The following is a 20177-nucleotide window of genomic DNA, read 5'->3' as shown; positions in this document are numbered from 1 at the left end:
CAAACTTTCCTGGTATTATTCTGTTGGTAATTTTCTGCCATTACATTTTTCTTTTCTCTCTTTATGGAATTCCAGTTATTTGCATGCTGAACCTCCTGGACTGGTCCTCTATTTTTGTATCTTTTCTCTCTCATTCCAAGCTTCTTGTCTTCCCCTTACACCCCTGGCCTAAAACATGTCCTTAACTCTTTCAACCCAACTACTAAGTTAACTCAAAATTTTAATTTCTAGAATTCTTGTGTTCTCTGTAATAATTTTAATAATTTAGTAATTTCTTGTCTTTGTTTCAAAAATCCAATGTCTTCTTTTAGTTCTCTGAAGCTATTAAATACAGTATTTTTAAGTTTTCATTGGATCTCTGCAGAGCTTGCATTTGGAGTGTGAGGAGAAAAAATGAGTTCACCAAAACTCCAAGATCTTTGGCCTAAGCAACTAGAAGGAAGATGCTATTATCTTCCTACTTAGATGAGAAAAGAGTGGAAGGTATAGATTGGAAGTGCAAAAATGGACAGTTTGGTTATTCTGACATATATTGGTATCCAAGTGGAGATGTCATGGAGGCTGTGGGATATAAGACTGAAAATCAGGGGAGAGATCCGGGCCAAGGGCATAAATTTTAGGGTCACTATGAGCCCTAGTGAATATAAAAGAAATCAGAGGAATAGTCCTGGGGTATTCCAATGTTTAGAAGATAGAAGACGAAGAATATTTGCAGAAAAAAAGAGAAGCATTCAGTTAAATAGGACAAAAAACAGAAGAGTGTGAATAAGCATCACACAGAGGAAGGAACAACTACCTACCAAATGCTGCTGAAGTCAGCTAAGGTGAAGACTGACTACTAACTGCTGGATTTAGTAACTATGTGTAAGTCATCAGTACAATAAATTTCAGTGGAATAATGGGGAATACCTACTGGAGTGGGTCCAAAAGATGATTAAGGTGGGAAGAGAGAGAGAAAGAGAGAATAAGAGGAAAGGAAACTATACAGCATAAACAAGTCTTTGGAGGAGTTCTGCTATGAAAGCATGTAGCATAATGAAGGAATCTGGAATCATTCTTAAAATGGAAGAGATGACAGATTCTTTATAAATTGATAGGAAGAAAACACAGGTAAAAGAAGAGGAGAGAACAGAGAGGGTGGCTGGAGGGATGTAGGTGAAAGCAGATGGGATCACAGCAGAAATAGAGAAGCAGGCCTTAGAGTTCTTTAGTTCTCTAAGAGAACTAAAGAGTTCAAAGTAACAGCATATGGTACATATGAAAAGGGAAGGTATAAGTGGTGGCAAGAGCTTATAATGTTCATTTATGATTCCTTCTATTTTCTCAGTGAAATAGAAAGTAAGGATATCTGCTAAGATTATAATTAAGGAAAATGTGTTGAAAGTTTGAGAGAAAAGAGAAGATATGAAAAAGTCATTTCCTAGATAGCAGGGTAAGCAAGTGAATAGACTAAAGAAGTTAATAAGGATTGTGTGATAGCATCATAGGTCCACCAGACATTCAACTATAGAGATATCAATCCGCATGGTTGTGTGTTTTTCTTCAGGAACAATTCTGTTGCACAGGTGCATGTGTGAAGTAGGCAGAGTCACAATGAACCATTGGTAGAGTTTTGTCAGAGGAGTAGGACGAAAAAAGGGAGGAGCGAGGAAGTGACTGTAATAACATAAAATGAAACTTCAACTGGACAAAGAGGGGATATATGGACAAGAGAATGAAGGAAAGTACAAAGGTTGTAGGATCAGTGAATTCCCTCTTGTTGATAGTGATGTGGAGATGAGAGGAGGGGACCTATGGGCTTATTCCCTAAGCACAATAGTTTCCCCAAGCATCACAATAAGCCACCTGTTTCTGAGACAGCAGTATGTACAACACCTTGCAATCTTTAAGGTTTTTGCATCAATGAGAACTCTTAACAAGAGCTAACACTGACCAAAGACTTGGCGTTTTATATACCTTATTGTATTTCATTCTCACAACAATCCAAAAAGGAAAGCATTACCATTTTATAGATGACAAACTAAGGCTAGAGAGATTAAGGTACCTTATACGCTACCTCAGCTCCCCAAAACAGTCTACAGAGACCCCAATCCCTATATAAAATCCAAAATAGCAGAATTTCACATGAAGAAATCCTTTATTTTTTAATAAAAATAAACAGTTCTCTTGTACTCCAGGCAAATAAATGAAGAAGATATTTTGTAAAGACTATTGATTGCCCTTTCTCTGACCAAAGAATCTGATCTAATACTCCTTTGTGACAGTCCAATATACTGAGGAAAAAAATTTAGTTACCCATTATTCTCTAGTCATTTATGTGTGTGCATATAAGTGTGTGTGTATGTGTATTTTTTTTTAAAGCCTACCTCCACAAAGAATTTTACAGTGACTGAAGGAATTCAATCAACAGAAGACAGGTGGATCAATGTATATGAAGAACCATGAAGAAGTTAGTTCATGGACCAAGTCAGCTACAAAAGTAAAGGAAAAAAAGAAAAAAGAGAAAGAAACAGAGGTTTTCAGTTCATATATGCCCTAAAGTTACAGAAAAGAACAAGACAATGTCAGAATTTTAAAGTTAAATATAGATCAACTGAAAGAGAAAAAAAGTATTACTTGGAAATCTTCCTAAATTGAATATTACTTTCAAATTATTGAAATTAATAAAGCATGTTATAACATTTTAATTAATGAAGACATACTTGCCATACAGTTGACTAACATATTACTCTTTCAGAAGAATCCAGAGTAAAATAACCTACTAAGATGTTAAAAACTACAATTAGTTAAAAATAATTTTGTCAGAGAAGCAGAATTTTAAAACATGTCATTAAAATTACAGTCACGTGTTAGCAGAATTTATAGACACTTATTTAATGCTATTATTCCTGAATTTGAGATGCCGTTATGAACTTGTACTTTCAGATCAATATTACTGCATTGTTTCCTAGTACTTTTCTCTCTGCACTGTCACTCAAGCCCCTTGAAAGCACACGCACACATTTGCAGGCTGGATGGCCAAAGGTACTGGTATAAGTCATAGCTGTGAACTATGGATCCTAGATCAGTTTTGCATAAGAATCACCATTAGGACTTTTAAAAACATATTTCTAAATTGCACTTCAGATTCTTGGAATTAGAATCCCTGTGGTTTATGAATCTGTTTATAAAAAGATCTGCATGTATGTCTGATGCATAGAACAGACTAAATAGAGATGAGGATTTGGAAGTATGCTCTGGAGAGTCAAAATTCTCAAGAAATACCTTTCGATTTTTATCTTTTCTAGCCAAAATAATCCCATTTTTTAAATTTTATGTATCTATTCTGCTTCTTAAAGTCTGAAAACTACCAAAACCTGATAGAGCAAAGTGATTTCACCCATTTAAGAATTAAACTCATGATTCGGGCATCAAAACTAACCTAATCCAAACATAAAAGACACTATCCAGATAAAAAGACCAGTATTGATGGGTCACAGAATATTTGTTAATGCCAAAAGAAAAACTCTATTAAAGCAGTTCTGTAATTCATATACTTTTATTTATTGCAGCTGAAAAGAACTTAATACATGACTGAATTAAATAAAGTTCCAAATGGAAAGATGTATATACATATCTAGTATTTTAATCGCATATAATTCTGTCATTTACCAAAAAAAAAAAAAAAAGAACCCTGTCTTATTCTAGACTCACATATAAAAATATAAAACTTTGTAACAATTGGATTGTAAACAAATCCAAAGTTTAGTGACCCTGCCTCCTGCAGAGCAGGCAGGAGTAAATCTGAAAAGGTATTCTCTGAGGAAATAATCACCCTAGGAGAAATATGATCAGAATGAACACCTGTCTACTACTTCCCCATAAGGTAAGGTCTGGATTCTTTAAACACCTTTCAGGTGTTTCCCCTAATCTACCCTAATCTAGAAAACTATACTGTGTGCTATAGAGAAAGGCAGATAAGTTTCCTTCTCCCATTCTGTCCTTAAGTATTCCCCTAGGATTGGGTCTATCTATCCCGGCCTTTTGAAATTCTCCGTTTCAACCACCAAACCTGATAATAATGTATGCCTGCTGGAAATTAAATTTGAGACATCCAATCCTGTATGTGGTTATCGTCTTAAGGGGCTGCTTCAACAAATGACTGAGCATAATATTTTTACTCACCTGTCTGAATACACATACTAAGCAGGAGGTGAACTGAGTAAGAAGCCAGGAGAGCAACTATCAACAGCAAGAAACTAAAATATAAAAGAGTATATGGTCAAACCCTCACAAAGGTTTCTTTTTTGAAGTATCTCATTATAAAAACAAATGTTTTTCACATTCAAACGTATACAGGGAGTATTTTCTAGCAATTGGATTATGGTCACTAAAGAAAGTAAGAAAACATATTCTGTATTTACCAAATTTTATTTAAATGAAAATATACTGCTTTTAAATTAAAAAAAAATCAGAAACAAACTTTATTTAGAACAAAGAATTTTCTCCTTCAGCACTCTTGTTTGCTGATCACTGGTTCAGCCATTCAGTGCCCTTGCAATGTTTCCCTTTTACAACTGTTTTTTCCCATTTTATGTCTAACCAGAAGTTTTAGTTGTGAAGTCTCATTGTCTTCTTTTTCCTTCCCTCTATCCCTACTCTTCCAATGACCACCGCCCTATCATATCTTCATCTACAATACTGAATTAAGACTGCATTTCCTAGAGGCACCTCGGAGGCTCAGTTGGTTAAGCATCTGACTCTTGGTTTCAAGCTCTGGTCATGATCTCAGGGTCATGGAATGGAGTCCAATATCGGGCTCCCCACTCAGCTGAGTCTGCTAGAGATTTCTCTCTCCTGACTCCTAATTCTGGGAAATGAACAAGGGGTAGTGGAAGGGGAGGTGGGTGGGGGGATGGGGTGACTGGGTGACAGGCACTGAGGGGGGCATTTGACAGGATGATCACCGGGTGTTATACTATATGTTGGCAAATCAAACTCAAAAAAAAAAAAAAAAAAAAGATTTCTCTCTCTCTCTCACTCTCCCCCAACTCACACTCTCTAATTTTTTTTTTAAAAAAGACTGCATTTCCTAGCATCCATTAAAACACATACACTTTCACCAAACCAGTTATCACATCTAGTGACACAATCTGAAAAGGTTCAAATAATGTAATAATTAGGGTCCTTTCACCCAAAGTGTGAAAAGAGACAACATGCATAATTTCCTACTTATTCTCAGGAGGATACTGACAGGACAAGCTTCTAAAAAGTTGGTTCTAGTTGAGTGCCCCAAAAGTTGAAGAAATACTTCATGGTCTACTTAATACTTGTTAGTAAGTGGCAAAACTGAGAGGTACACTTATCAGTACACTTGAGGCTTCACAAAATAACAACTTGGTATCACTAATTGGAAAATGTGATGATTCAATAGGAACACATTCAATGGTATACATCTGCATGTAAGGCCCTGGAGTACAAAATGTGATTTTTTCAAAGAGAACACAAAAATATCTTGCCTAAGATGTCAAATACAGTTTTGAAGTTTTAAAATTATGAAAGTTTGTTAAAAAACAAAACAAGCAAAGGGAAAAAGAGAAATCAAGAAACAGACTCTTAACTATAGAGAACAAATTGATGGTGATCAGAGGTGGGTGGGGGAGATGGGTGTAACAGGTGATTGGGGATTAGGAAGGGTACTTGTCCTGATGTGCACTAGGTGATGTATGGAATTGTTGAATTACTGTATCATACACCTGAAACCAATATAACACTGTATATTACCTAACTGGAATTAAAATAAAAACTTTTAAAAAATTATGAGGGGCACCTGACACTCAGTAGAGCATGTAAGGCTTCATCTCAGGCTCATGATTTCAAGCCCCACATTAGTGTGGCTCCTACCTAATTTTTTTTTAAATTATGAGTTTGTGCATATAACCTATTATAAAAGAAAGTCGGGGCAGGGGACGCCTGGGCACAGTTGAGTGTTCCAGTCTTGGTTTCAGCTTGGGTCGTGATCTCAGGGTCATGGGATCGAGCCTCAGGTCAGGCTTCTGGCTCAGCGTAGAGTCTGCTTGAGATTCTCTCTCCCTCTCCCACTTGTGTGTGCTCACTCTCTCACTAAAAATAAATAAGTATTTTTTTTTTAAAAAAGGCAAGTTGGGTTACTTAAAAATTGGCTTGCTTATCAAGAAATTCAATATAAAAGCAGAAAATAAACCTAAATGAAACTCGATGCATTTTAAATTTCCTGGTAAAATAGGTCTGCTTCTACTGATAAAACAAACTTGCTAAATGCTAAGATCTAGTTCTAAAGGATTTCAGTTTGGCAACTAACTTGCAAACAAATCATTACAACACATTATAATAATAGAATGAATATACAAAGTACTATGGAAACACAGAAAAGCCAGGAATGTCTTTTGTCTGAGACCAATTGGAATGAGTCGAGTCTAGATGAAAAGGAATAGGCATAGATCATATCTAGACTCAGGGAAACAAGATTACTTAACAGTAGGAGGACAGGAGAAGATGGAGGAAAATGAAAAGATTGTAAGTTTTACACTCATAAAATTGCTATTTATAAGTAATCTGTATGGCTGATAAACTTTAATTCACTTTAGCCAACTTGACACAACAAACAGTCACTTCTTAAGGTTATTTATAAGTGTGGATCAAATTTCCATTTTTAAAAATTAGCCAGTTTTGGATAAACAATACAAATTAGATTGCATCCCTCCCAGCTACAGACTAGGAATGATAGAAAAGTAGTGGGAAAATGCTAAAACCCTAGAAATAATTTATCTAGACATTGTATAGCACGAGCTCTGGAGACTATCTCTGATTTTCAGTGTACTATCAAAATGGGGAAAAAATATATAAGTAATAGTAAAAGACGGAAAACAAAAAAACTCACCTAAATCCAAGGATGCCAGTATGAGCCATAACATAAGCTAAGCCAAGGATGCCACTTCCCATGATGGCATTCATCAAATTAAACACAGAAAAACCAAACGAAACACCTGGGGATTCCTGTCTGTAAAGTTCCTGCAAGCACACAAATTTAATACTGTTGTTAAATGTCTGGATGGTGAAGTTCAAACAAATTTCATCAAGAAATGAATGACAAGTTATGGACAGAGTCTCATGCAAACCACAGGCCCTGCCTGACACACTAGTTTCTCAAGCAGCACTGGTTTCCTTTCTTCCTTTCCACCTCCTACTAGAGTAGTGCCAGGAATCTCATTTCCTAGGAAAATCATTTCCACCAGTACAGAGGCCAGGCCGACTTCAGGAAAAGCCACGACTAACCCTGTGACTGCAAAAAAAAAAAAAAAAAAAAAATGCAGGTAGTATAGGAATGGGGCGGTACAGAGGGGAGGAGGATGGCCTCAGCTCATGTGATTACTGAAGAACTGAGTCAGCTTGGGGCTGCTGGAGACGATGGCTGCTCCGCACTTACCAGGGCTGCAAAAGTATTCTCTATAATATTTAATTAATTAAGTCGGCTCAAATGCAAAGATGGTCAGGAATACTTTGCAATAATGATGTGATAAATAGAAACAATTCACTTTACCGAAGGTACTCTTGAAAACACCCTGTTCCAAAAAAAAACAAAAAACAAAAAACAAAAACCCAGCATTTGGGAGCAAAGTCCTAAAAACTGCTCCAGTGCATGGCCCATTGCACAGGCTCTAGGGTCAGGGAAGGGCCTATGTACTTATCACCAGACTACCCCGCCCCCCTCCTTCACCGCTAAGGATCTCTGAATGAAGATGTTTCTAGCCAGCCAGTGACTAAGTCTAGAAGAGGAAAATCTTGTGACTCTGGCAAAACCTCACAAGACTGGTGGAGAGAACAGGAAGTCCACAAAGACACTCACAAACAGCACTGAGTTACCCTAGCACTAACGCTAGGGCTGCTCATCCGGTCTGGTCCCCCGTCTCCAATCAGTGCTGCGCCTCATGCACCTGTGCCAGCCAGCGCCTTTACTTCAGCTTTTCTTTCTAGACCACGGTACGCCGCTATCACGTTCACGCCCTCATCTGCATCTGGCTGCTGCCTTGGGGCCTCATCCCCCAAAGAATGAGGCTCCAGCTTCTCCCTTCTCCCCGTGCCGTACCCCCACCTCCCTGTTTTCCCGCTCTTATCTGCCAAGCATTTCAGGGAAGCCCCGAGGTCTTCAGCACCTGGAAACCAGCGGAGGCCACTTACGTTGCTTAGCAACGGACTCAGCTCTTCCGCCTCCGCCTCTTCGGGCTCCTCTGCAGAGACGTACCAGCTCCGCTCGGCGTCGACGATTCCCCATGGCGCCTGCATGCCGCTCGCCGGCCGACTAGCAGGTCCATCTGCGGGATACTACCCCAGGCCTCCAGCCGTTACTCGCATCGGAGGCGGGGCTGTGGGCGCGGCCCGTCCGGGTTCCCGTACCTCACCCGGGCTGCGGGGACCGCAGGAGTGGGCGGGATCTGATGACGCTCACCACTCGGTGGCGGGCGGTGATGATGTCACTAGGGCCCGCCCTTCCACGAGCGACCCGTTTCCGAGGCGTACGGGAGTATGAGGTGAGGGGGGTCTAGTCTTGGAGTCCACCGCGGAGCGCTGCCAGGAATTGGGGTGGTGACGTTGGCGAGGCGGCGGCCGCGGTGCCCCTGAACCGAGAGGCCGAGGGTCGGGCCGCAGGACGCACCCACCAAGGTCTGCTCCCCGCCACGCGCTGCTTGCGCGCGGAACCGTCAGCGCCACTGCCTGGGTGCTGAGCCTGGGCCCGTGCACTGGGTAGGACGGAATGTGTGTAACCTTGTGGGAAACTGAGAGTCCAGTTAAGAAATAACAGTTAAGAAATAACAAGATCACACAGCTAGACCAGATTTTTTTTAATTTTATTTATTTATTTATTTATTTATTTATTTATTTATTTATTTATTTATTTATTTATTTATGATAGTCACATAGAGAGAGAGAGAGAGAGAGAGGCAGAGACATAAGCAGAGGGAGAAGAAGGCTCCATGCACCGGGAGCCCGACGTGGGATTCGATCCGGGGTCTCCTGGATCGCGCCCTGGGCCAAAAGCAGGCGCTAAACCGCTGCGCCACCCAGGGATCCCAGCTAGACCAGATTTGAACCCTGACTGTGAAGTCTGAGAATCGCTTTACAGGGTTCTGGGGCAGGGTCCTTTTCCCTTCCAGTTAGTTCTGTGGTTTTCTAGAAGACAAAGTAACTGATACTGTTAATGGGATGGGCATCTAACAGCCAATCCCAGTCCTCAGAATACTGAAACCCCAAGTCATAGGCAGGGCTTGTGGTAGTAGAGCACTGAAGATAACACAGCAATATATTAGACCACAGGCTCTGAAGTCAGACCTGGTTTTTATTTTTCTTTTTATTTTTTTTTAAAGATTTTATTTATTTATTCATGAGAGACACAGAGAGAGACACAGATTCATGAGACCCACCGGCAGAGGGAGAAGCAGGCTCCATGCAGGGAGCCCGACGTGGGACTCGATCCCGAGTCTCCAGGATCAGGCCCTGGGCCGAAGGCTGCGCTAAACCGCTGAGCCACCCAGGCGACCCCAGGCCTGGTTTTTAATCCGTGCTCAGCCGCCTACAGCAGTGAGACTGGGTGAATTAACCTGCTTCTGACCTTTAGTTTACTCGTTTACAAAATAAGGATGTGATACTACACACCTCCCAAAATTGTTAGTATGTGTAAAGCATGTAGCACTCTCAAAAATATCCTGGCAAATATTGCCATCGGTAAAGTCATAAATATAATGAGTATTTCATTTAGAGATGATCTTTTAACTCCAATTTCAGCCTTCCAATCCCAAATGTACAGAAAATTGTGGGTGGAGAGGTTCATTGCCCACAGGGAGGCTGATGGATCACTAAGCCCTTGTCCTCCCAGCAGGTGTGTTGAAGATGCAAATTTGTTATTTACTGCTAATAAAAGACAGCTTATCACTGAAAAAAATAGATACTTGTCACACACCACTAGAAGTTTTAATTATTAGCATTTAGCAGTTTATTTACAACTGTAGAATTTAGATTTTTAAGATTTTATTTAGAGAAAGAGTAGGGGAATGGGGGGAGTGGGGGAGAGAATCTCCGGCAGACTGGGGCTGAGCATGAAGTCTGATGCCGGGCTCAGTGTCATGATTCTGAGATCATGACCTGAGCCAAAATCAAGAGCCCCATACTTAACTGACTGAGCTACGCACACACCCCTAGAATTTAGATTTTTATTCTTAACCTATTCTGATCATGTAAGTTTGTAGCTTTATGGTAATTTTTTTAAAAAAAGATTTTATTTATTTGAGAAAGAGCCCAAGGTAGGGGAAGGAGGGGCAGAGGGAGAGGGAGAAGCTGACTCCCTATTCAGCAGGGAGCCCAATATGGGGCTGGATCCCAGGACCTGGAGATCATGACCTAAGTGGAAGGCAGGCACTTAACTGACTGAGCCACCCAGGTACCCCTTAATGGTATTTTTTTTAAGGCATCCTTTTTTTTTTTTTTTTTTTTTTTTAGGATCTTATGGAAGCCATTTGGATTCTCAAGAATACTTTTCAAAGTGGAAAGCTGGAGAATATCTGAATCAGAATCATTGACTCTACTAGTTTGGACATCACAGATACAGAAGCTTAGCAGAGCACCTGGTATTTTCTTGTGGGATCAAAGAAAGAGATTCTCAGTCATGCCTGAAATAGAAACAGACCAGAGAGACTCTACATTGTTTTCACCACCCTCTAATGTTCGAGGAATGACAAAGCTTGATAGAACAGCTTTTAGAAAGACTGTCACCATCCCAGTGCTTAAAGTAAGAAAAGAAATAGTCAATAAATTGATGGGATCCCTTAAAAGAGCAGCACTGCAGCGCCCGGGCATAAAACGTGTGATTGAAGACCCAGAAGATGAAGCAAACAGACTAATTATGCTGGATCCCTATAAAATAATTACCGGTGATTCCTTTGAGAGGGCAGAACTCAGTATTTTAAAGCAGCTTAATGTCAATCCACAGATATCTAAATATAATTTGGAATTAACTTATGAAAACTTTAAGTCAGAAGAAATCTTGAAAGCTGTGCTTCCTGAAGGTCAAGATGTGACTTCAGGATTTAGCAGAGTTGGACATATTGCCCACCTTAACCTTCGAGATCATCAACTACCTTTCAAGCATTTAATTGGTAAGAGTGTGTTAGTAATATCAATGTGCTAGAAAGTAATTAGCAAGTTCTAATTTTAGTTTTTAAAACTATTTTCTTAGATGTCAGATTACAGAAACAGGACTTTATATCATTTCATCATTTTAAGGTGGATCTTGGGCTATATACTCTCTCTTTCGAGAACCATTTTGGAATATTCTTTCCCAAGTGAAAGCAGGCTCCAAAAATCAGTTTAGGCTTTTATGTACACAATATACAAGCATATAGATTAAACTCGAATCTTTTGCTTTGGCAGAATTCTTTGGCATCCCATCATTTTGGTTGGTACACAGAACTTATTAGACCCTCAAGCCTATGTTGAATTCTAGGTTTAAATTTTAGTGTTTTACCTTCAAAAGTGTGACACTGTTTCCACATGCTTTGATTCAACTGATTGAACCTCTTCTATATGTCAGCACCACACTTTGTTTCTTAGCACCCTTAGCCTTTTAGAAATGATGCTTTTGTACGTTGTACCTCTGTAAGACCAAGTTTGAGCCTGGGTCCTTTATCTTTTGGGATAGGAAAGAAGTAGAAGAGTAATCATGATAGCAGTTGTCCTTTTACAAATATTTGATATCAATGTATTTGCCAGATTAATCTTTTTTTTAATTTTTTTTTTTTTTTTTTATGATAGTCACACACACAGAGAGAGAGAGGTAGAGACATAGGCAGAGGGAGAAGCAGGTTCCATGCACCGGGAGCCCGACGTGGGATTCGATCCCAGGTCTTCAGGATCACGCCCTGGGCCAAAGGCAGGCACTAAACTGCTGCGCCACCCAGGGATCCCTCTTTTTTTAAATGTAGAGTAATTGTCAGAACTTCTGGGAATTATTTTCACCTTTAAAATGTAGTTCTCCGTATTTTACATGGGTAGAATTTCAGAAATATGCTGTGCTGCATTTCCTTTGTTTTTATTGATGAAATGGGCTGATAATGCACAGTGATAATACAATAAATACCTAAGCAGATCTTTATAATTATGACTGGGTGCAAATGTCAAGGATAAGCTTTGCTATGAATCATTGCTTGTCCTAACTCAAACATGCCTTTTGGCATCCCTGTTTTATAAAGGGGCACTCAGATTAAAAGTGAAACATTTTCATACAGTGGTAATTTTAAAGTCTTTACTATAAACTTTCACAATTGTGGGTTTTTTGTTTTTTTGTTTTTCATTATTTCAAACTACTGTACCTTAAAAATTGGATTCTGGTACCTGAAGCTGAACAGGATGAGAACAGTGATTGGCTAAAGCTTATTGATATTATCATATTCAAAATCAGGTATCGAATTCTCAGAAAGAAACTGGACAAATTCTGGTTATACATCAGCGTGTTTGTATTTTTTTTTTTTAATTTTTATTTATTTATGATAGTCATACAGAGAGAGAGAGAGAGAGAGAGGCAGAGACACAGGCAGAGGGAGAAGCAGGCTCCATGCACCGGGAGCCTGATGTGGGATTCGATCCCGGGTCTCCAGGATCGCGCCCTGGGCCAAAGGCAGGCGCCAAACCGCTGCGCCACCCAGGGATCCCCGTGTTTGTATTTTTGAGTACTTTTTACTAACTTACAAATCAAGTTATTTTTATGCAATGAGATGGCATATAGATTCTTACAAATTTTTTAAGTGCTGACCCAAAAAAGTAGACTTTAATTAAAGGGCATCAATATACCATTTCTGGTGTATTTTATTATCTTTGTAGCTTTTTCAGTTCTGGCAAATATTTGACAAAAAAAAAAAAAACGATTTAAATAAATGAACGTTCTATTTAGATAAGACTAAAGAATATGGGTTTTTTTTGTTGTTGTTGTTGTTTTTTAAGGTTTTATTTATTTATTTGAGAGAGAGCATGAACAGAGGGAGGGGCAGAGAGAGAGAGATAAGTAGACTCCCCACTGAGTAGGGAGCCAGATAAAGAGGGTTTAGTCCCAGGACTCTGAAATCATGACCTGAGCTGAAGTCAGATGCTTAACTGACTGAGCCAACGAGGTACCCCAAGAATCTATGTTTCTTTTATTTGAAAACTTATTTTGCTGTTATATATTTCCAATGTGAAGGCATCTATTTTAAGCACATAGTAAAGCAGACATTTGGTTTGGGGCCATGGGGGACAGACTGGCGATTTCTGAGACCATTTCTTGCCATGGTCCTTACATCTCTTTTTCCTGTTCTTTCCCTTATGGTCTACCTTTTTGTTTATTGTTGTGTATGGGGCCCATTTGAGATTTGGTTAAAAAAAAAAAAAAAAAAAACATGGAAAAACATTAAGTAGACCTAAACTCCTCAAAAATTTTTCTTTAACAATGTACCTATGTGGGTTTTTTGTGTTTATATTGAGGCTACATTAACTTTGCTAATCTGTTGAATTTTTAGAATTGCATGCTGCAGTACACACGCTAGATGCAATTTTTGTCCATAAACCAAAAGAAAATGATTTATTTCCATTTCATATTTTCAGTTTTATTTGCAACCAATTGGCAGTATATTTTATGAATTCTCATTTTTCAGGCCAAGTTATGATTGACAAAAATCCAGGAATCACCTCAGCAGTAAATAAAATCAATAATATTGATAATACATACCGAAATTTCCAAATGGAAGTGTTATCTGGAGACGAGAATATGATGACCAAGGTATGTAGTATTTTATTGTCTTCTATGTACAGATTATATCAATGTTTAGAATTTTAGTAGGTGACAAGGATTAAAAATATTTATAATAACCTAGTATTGATGAGAATGTGAGAATGTGAGCGTTTATCCTTTTGATGGAAGTGCAAATTCGAGGCAGCCCTGGTGGCTCAGCGGTTTACTGCCACCTTCAGCCCAGGGCGTGATCCTAGAGACCCAGGATGGAGTCCCACGTCAGGCTCCCTGCATGGAGCCTGCTTCTCCCTCTGCCTGTGTCTCTGCCTCTCTCTCTCTCTCTCTCTTTCTCTCTTTCTCTCTGTCTCTGTCTCTCATGAATAAATAAATAATATTTTTTTAAAAAGGAAGTGCAAATTCAATATAAATATTCATTCAGGAAGAGTATATGATAATATATTCCCATTTTGAATAAGTACATTCTTTGACCTAGCATTGCATTTACAGGAAGTTATCTCAAGGATATAATTGGACAAAACTATAATGATGTATATATATAATGGGTTCATCATCATTTTTATGATAAGACAAAGGAATGGAAACAATCTAAATGTTCATCAGAGAATTGAACAAATTCTGGCATATAACATAGTATATAGAACAATTTATATAACGTAGCTCCATTTTAACTAAATATCTATGTAAATACACACGTGTATTAGAATGTTAAGTGGGCATATTTTTATTTGACGTACTTACTAGTGACCTTTGTGTTCTTATCTTTATACTTTTCTAATGAGCACATACTTCTTTTATAAGAAAAATCTATTTCAAAGAAAAAATACTTTTAATATGTAGGAATAGATTCCTGTTACCCCCAAAATCTCATCCTCTACCCCTCCAAATCCTCTGAAGTATTGGAGGATATATAAGCTTTTTTTAAAGCCAAAAGTCTTAGATGATTATGTGTTAAAATTATGTGAAATTTTGTACCCAAGCTAGGAAATAAGTTAAACTCCATAACTTGACAAAAATTTTTAAAATAGTCGACTTTTAACATGTTAGATATGTCTTTTTAAGTTTTTATTCTAGGTAGTTAACATATAGGGTAATATTGGTTTCAGGAGTAGAATTGAATGATTCATCACCCAGTGCTCATTATATCAGGTACCCTCCTTAATACCCATCAGCCATTTAGCTCATCCCTTGCCCCCCTCTTCTCCAGCAACTCTTAGTTTGTTCCCTATAGTTGAGTCTCTTATGGTTTGTCTCCCTCTCTCTTTTCTTCCCTCCCCCTATGTTCATCTGTTTCTTACATTCCATGTATGAGTGAAATCATATGGCATTTGTCTTTCTCTGACTTCTTTTAAACGGGACTTCATAAAACTTGGAGTTTATGCAAAATAATCATTTTTTAAGATTCTGGGCTACATGGACTTAGATGAATATCAGGTATAATATTATTTCTCCATAATTTAATAGTGATAGAATATTAAGATACCATTTACTAAACACTTATTAGGCCTGAGCTAATGTTTTAATATAACAAACCCTAAGAAGCCCACAAAATAATGGTTGTTGTTTTTAATATTCTTTTTATGCAGATGAAGTAACAAGGAATGACTGAGCAGGGTGTTTGGAGCCAGGCTCCTGACTCCAGAGTCCATGCAGTGGTCTTTCCCTGTATAACCTCCATGGCCTACTGCTTGTGTATAATGTATGAGGTTTGGTATGGCAATAAGATTTGAATGTGAATCCTTTGCTGGTCTCAGTTCTTACCTCAGCATACCCTGATTGACTACTGCATATTCTTCATTTGGTACTGCCCTGTAGCGTAGCAGGTGGCGTCATTCTCAGAGGTATCAAAGTTCTGAGAAACTTCTGTGATTTTTAAAATGGCTTCTGACTTAAGTCAACTACAGTTTGTTCTTAGGATATACTTTAGCCTTTACATTTATACCATGAAATACATGTAAAAACTCAGTATAATTTCTTTGCTCCAAACAGAATCACAAATTTAAGTTAGACTTTAGGAGCTCACGCAACGTCTAAGTACTGTGTGTATATTGTGAGTAAAAAGGATTCCTGAAAGTGAATTGGGCTGAAAGTAATGCTGACTGGGTGAGTGTGTGCAGTGTGATGTTTCAAATTATAGGTTTATTTCTCTCTCCAACAGGTGACAAAATAGAGTATGATTAAGCCAGGTAGTTGGCCTATCTGAAAAATTCCTCATGTGATTTGGGAACGACTTTATGACCCATTAGAATGAAATGGAGAACCATTTGGCTTTAAAGAGATGACTCTCATGTCAAAGTCTAATGTGGGTTGTTAACTGGCTGAGGATAGCATAAACAATTCTAATTAAAATGCTCTGTTATTTGCTCTTAAATGTAAATGTGTGTGTGTGGATGTACCCATCCAGTATTCATGCCTAAAATTTAAGACTAAGCAGGTTAATTAAAGTATAATAACTTTTTCAGGTTCGAGAAAACAGCTACACCTATGAATTTGATTTTTCAAAAGTCTATTGGAATCCTCGTCTCTCTACAGAACACAGTCGTATCACAGAACTTCTCAAACCTGGGGATGTACTATTTGATGTTTTTGCTGGGGTTGGGCCTTTTGCCATTCCAGTAGCAAAGAAAAACTGCACTGTATTTGCTAATGACCTTAATCCTGAATCTCATAAATGGCTATTGCACAATTGTAAATTAAATAAAGTGGACCAAAAGGTGAAAGTCTTTAACTTGGATGGGAAAGACTTCCTTCAAGGACCAGTCAGAAAAGAGTTAATGGAACAGCTGGGACCACTGTCAAAAGAAAGAAAACACTCTGTGCACATTGTCATGAACTTGCCAGCAAAGGCTATCGAGTTTCTTAATGTTTTCAAATCACTTTTAGATGGGCCACCATGCAACACTGAGCTCCTTCCCATTGTGCACTGTTACAGCTTTTCCAAAGATCCTAATCCTGCTGAGGACGTTCAACAGCGAGCCGGGGCTGTATTAGGCATTTCCTTAGAGGCATGCAGTTCAGTTCACCCAGTAAGAAATGTAGCCCCTAACAAGGAAATGTTATGTATCACCTTCCGGATTCCTGCTACTATACTCTATAAGAACCAGACCCTAAATCTAGGTGAGCAATTTCTGGGAAATTAAATGTAACCTATATTAGCTTTCATGTAGCTTTCTGGGCTACATATATATTTTATTAAAATTTGGAAATATGTTAAACTAATTCTAGGTGGATATTTCAATTCAGGATTCCTTGCCACTCATAATCTATATTAGCTTTCATGTAGCTTTCTTGGGCTACATATATATTTTTATTTATTAAATTTGTAAATAGGTTAAGCTAATTCTAGTTTTATATTTCAATTCAGGATTCCTTGCCACTCAATAGTGACTGGTTTCTCCCAATTTTGTAGATTTTTAGCATGGCATACACACTGTTCAATATAGTAGAAGGCTCTTTCATTAAATAATAAATCCACAGGAATGTTACTATTTCATGTATGAATATTAAAAATCTTTAAAATGCCTGTATTATTTGTTTTTTTAAAGTATTTTCCAGTGTTAAGTATCTTACCTAATATAGGTTTTCTGGATTTGTTACAGAGAATCATGACGATCCACCTCTTAAACGCCAGAAGACAGAAAAATAAAGTCTTTTCAGAAGAAAAAACTCAAATTGCTTCAGTCACTTAATTGGAAACGTTTTCTCCATCTCCCCATTAGACCTTTATGTAATGAAATATAATTTGTATGATGTCATAAAACTTTAGCAGTTACTTTAGTATTGAACACTTCTATTTTACCCTTGCTGCCTTGTAAGTTGATTATCAAATTAAAATTTAAATGAAATAAGTTCTCCTAAGTATATTTTATCTAAGTTATAATCATATCTGATTATTTATTAGGTAAATATATTTAAATATTGACTGTCTCCTAGGAAAATAGTTTTTGAAGGTGGGATAATTGCATGCTAAGAAAGCACTAATAATCATTTTGCAGTTCTCCTCAGTTGAAGAGTATGCCCAAATTTTATAGAAATACCCCTAGGGATCCCTGGGTGGTGCAGCGGTTTAGCGCCTGCCTTTGGCCCAGGGCGCGATCCTGGAGACCCGGGATCGAATCCCACGTCGGGCTCCCGGTGCATGGAGCCTGCTTCTCCCTCTGCCTGTGTCTCTGCCTCCCTCTCTCTCTCTCTGTGACTATCGTAAATAAATACATTTAAAAAAAAATACCCCTAAACTATTACTGTATATGTCATTAAAAAAAGATTGTTTCGATCAGGGATGGCAAACTATACCTGGCAGGCCAAATCTAGCCTACCACCTGTTTTTGTATGGCAAATGACCTGAGAATGGTTCTTATACTAAGGAATGAAAAGATTTAAAATATCTTGTGAGAATTGCATGAAATTTGAACTTCAGTCCAAAAATAGCTTTCTTGGAACACATCATGCTCCTTTATTTACATCATGCCTGTGGCTGCCTTCATGGCAGAGTTGAGAAGTTACAAGAAAGATAGGAAGTGATTCTCAACAGCTCATACTGCTGCTCTGCATAGTCCAAATCACAGTGATGTGGTTGTAACTCAACAGCATTGAGTGCCATGTAAATCACCAAGCTATATTATTATTACAAGTGTATAATCAAAACAAAAATGGACTTCTAATGTGCTTTTAAGGCACCGTGTTGTGTGAATTATTTTGATATTAGGTAAACAAAGCATCTATACCTGAGCTAAAATACAATACACGTTGACATTACCAAGAGACACTCATAGTATTTCCCTCACAGGCAAGCAAGCGACTGTCTGACTAGAAATTTAATATGGAAGTATATCAGCAGGATTTCTTCACAAAATTCAAAAATGAAAATAAGGGTGCAACTGAAGTAAGTGTAAGTGACTCTTGTAAGCCAAGCAAAGGGAGCCATTTACTGATGATGAATTAATTGTATTTGAATGCACCAGCCAAAGAAATATGTTCAAAGAAAGTAAAATTGTTTAGTAGGACTATTGGCCTTTGGGTAAGAACAGTTGCTCAAAGAGTTTAGGACTTTGTGAGCAAAATCAAGTCAATTAAAAATAAGTGAGTTAGACTCTTGATGAATTGACAGATGTTACTAATACTGCTTAGGTCTTGTTTATTTGAGACATCACTCTTGAACTCTTGAATTTGAAGTTACCGAAGCTTCTATGAATATTCTGCCTGGAACAATTATAGGTGAGTATTTTTAAAAGAAGTTGAGGAAACACCAATTCTGTACTACAGCCTGAAGTGGAATCAGCTATGGTATGTTACAACTCAGTGGTGGTAGATATGTAGAGGGGCACCTGGGCTGAGCACTGGCCTTTGGCTCAGGTCCTGATCCCAGCGTCCTGGGATCAAGTCCTGGGTTGGGCTCCCTTCAGGAAGACAGAGAGAAAGAGAGGCAGAGAGGCAGGCAGAGGGTGAAGCAGCCTCCCTGATGCAGGACTCCATCCTGGGCCCTGGGATCATGCCCGGAGCCAAAGGCAGATACACAACCATTGAGCCACCCAGGCATCCCTGTTCTACATTTCTAATGCTATTAAAAATTAAAACAAGAAACAATCTTTCCATTCTCAAATTAGCAGTGAACACATTTTCTGTGTTCAGAATTTTTGGGACCTTGGCAAAAATGCAAAGGAAATTCACAAATTTCAAAATCCATTTACCTATAATTGAGCTGCTACCTTCAATTGGAAATGATTAATGTACTATGTAATGACATACTGTAAGGAAAGTATTAAAGGAAGAATCTAACAGGGTTTTACATTTACAAATCCCTTCCAAGTGATGAATATGCCCAGTTAAAATCTTGTGCTTCTGGATTAATGCCAGTATTTGGCAGTATTGTGTGAAAAGGCCTCTTTACAGATGAAATGTGTAAAGTCTCATTACAGATAACCATTTATGACTGATTTTGATGATAGGAAACACTTAGAACTCCAATTAATGGAATGAGTGTTATTCCCCCAAAAGAGTTATAATGTAATTATTTATACTCAATTATATCTTGAATTTTGTTCATTAAAAACATTATACCAACTTATTTTTTATCACAAAGCCTAAAATATTTACTGTCTGGCCCTACAGAAAAAGTGTAAGGACCACTTATCTAAATCATTCATTACAAACTCAAATGCCTTTAGAAATGAGGCAGGTAATATAAATAGATAAAGGTGATACACAGTAAGAAGTGTAGGAAAGTAATGAATTGGAGCCTTGGAGCCTTCATCCCTTATCTAAAAGCATTTTAAAATGTTTTTTGAAAATCAACCAAACCTAGCCTCTGCAAGACTTTGGGGGGCTAATTCACCAGGGACTGCCAGTTTGGGACTTCTAATGTTCTCCCCTCCAAGTGAGGGAGTATGTAGAT

General features: G+C 38.2%; 2 protein-coding genes across 13 annotated transcripts in view; one reads left to right on the top strand and one right to left on the bottom strand.

Moving 5' to 3' along the window:
* The window catches only part of SLC38A6 (solute carrier family 38 member 6), a 71374-nt gene extending 63039 nt beyond the window's left edge, over positions 1-8335 (bottom strand). For 4 of the 12 annotated variants that reach the window (XM_072761694.1, XM_072761696.1, XM_072761695.1 and 1 more), the window contains exons 1-3: positions 8197-8329; positions 6899-7029; positions 4165-4238 (exon numbers count right to left, since the gene is read on the bottom strand). In XM_072761694.1, the coding sequence (XP_072617795.1) occupies positions 4165-4238; positions 6899-7029; positions 8197-8301 (310 nt within the window). In that variant the 5' untranslated portion in view covers positions 8302-8329. Of the gene's footprint in view, positions 1-4164; positions 6103-6898; positions 7030-7864 lie in introns of all 12 variants that reach the window. The other 8 variants (XM_072761704.1, XM_072761701.1, XM_072761698.1 and 5 more) reach the window with 8 other exon arrangements.
* Positions 8251-17631, top strand: TRMT5 (tRNA methyltransferase 5). The gene is given in 6 exon segments (XM_026000559.2): positions 8251-8546; positions 10510-11165; positions 13692-13816; positions 16249-16903; positions 17386-17429; positions 17431-17631. Coding segments are annotated over 6 exon segments (1530 nt in total). The 5' UTR covers positions 8251-8541; the 3' UTR covers positions 17476-17631.
* Positions 17632-20177: the final 2546 nt, after the last annotated feature.

Source organism: Vulpes vulpes, chromosome 6 (genome assembly GCF_048418805.1).
Source record: "Vulpes vulpes isolate BD-2025 chromosome 6, VulVul3, whole genome shotgun sequence".
Lineage (NCBI taxonomy): Eukaryota > Metazoa > Chordata > Mammalia > Carnivora > Canidae > Vulpes > Vulpes vulpes.
This window is presented reverse-complemented; position numbering and strand designations above follow the sequence as displayed.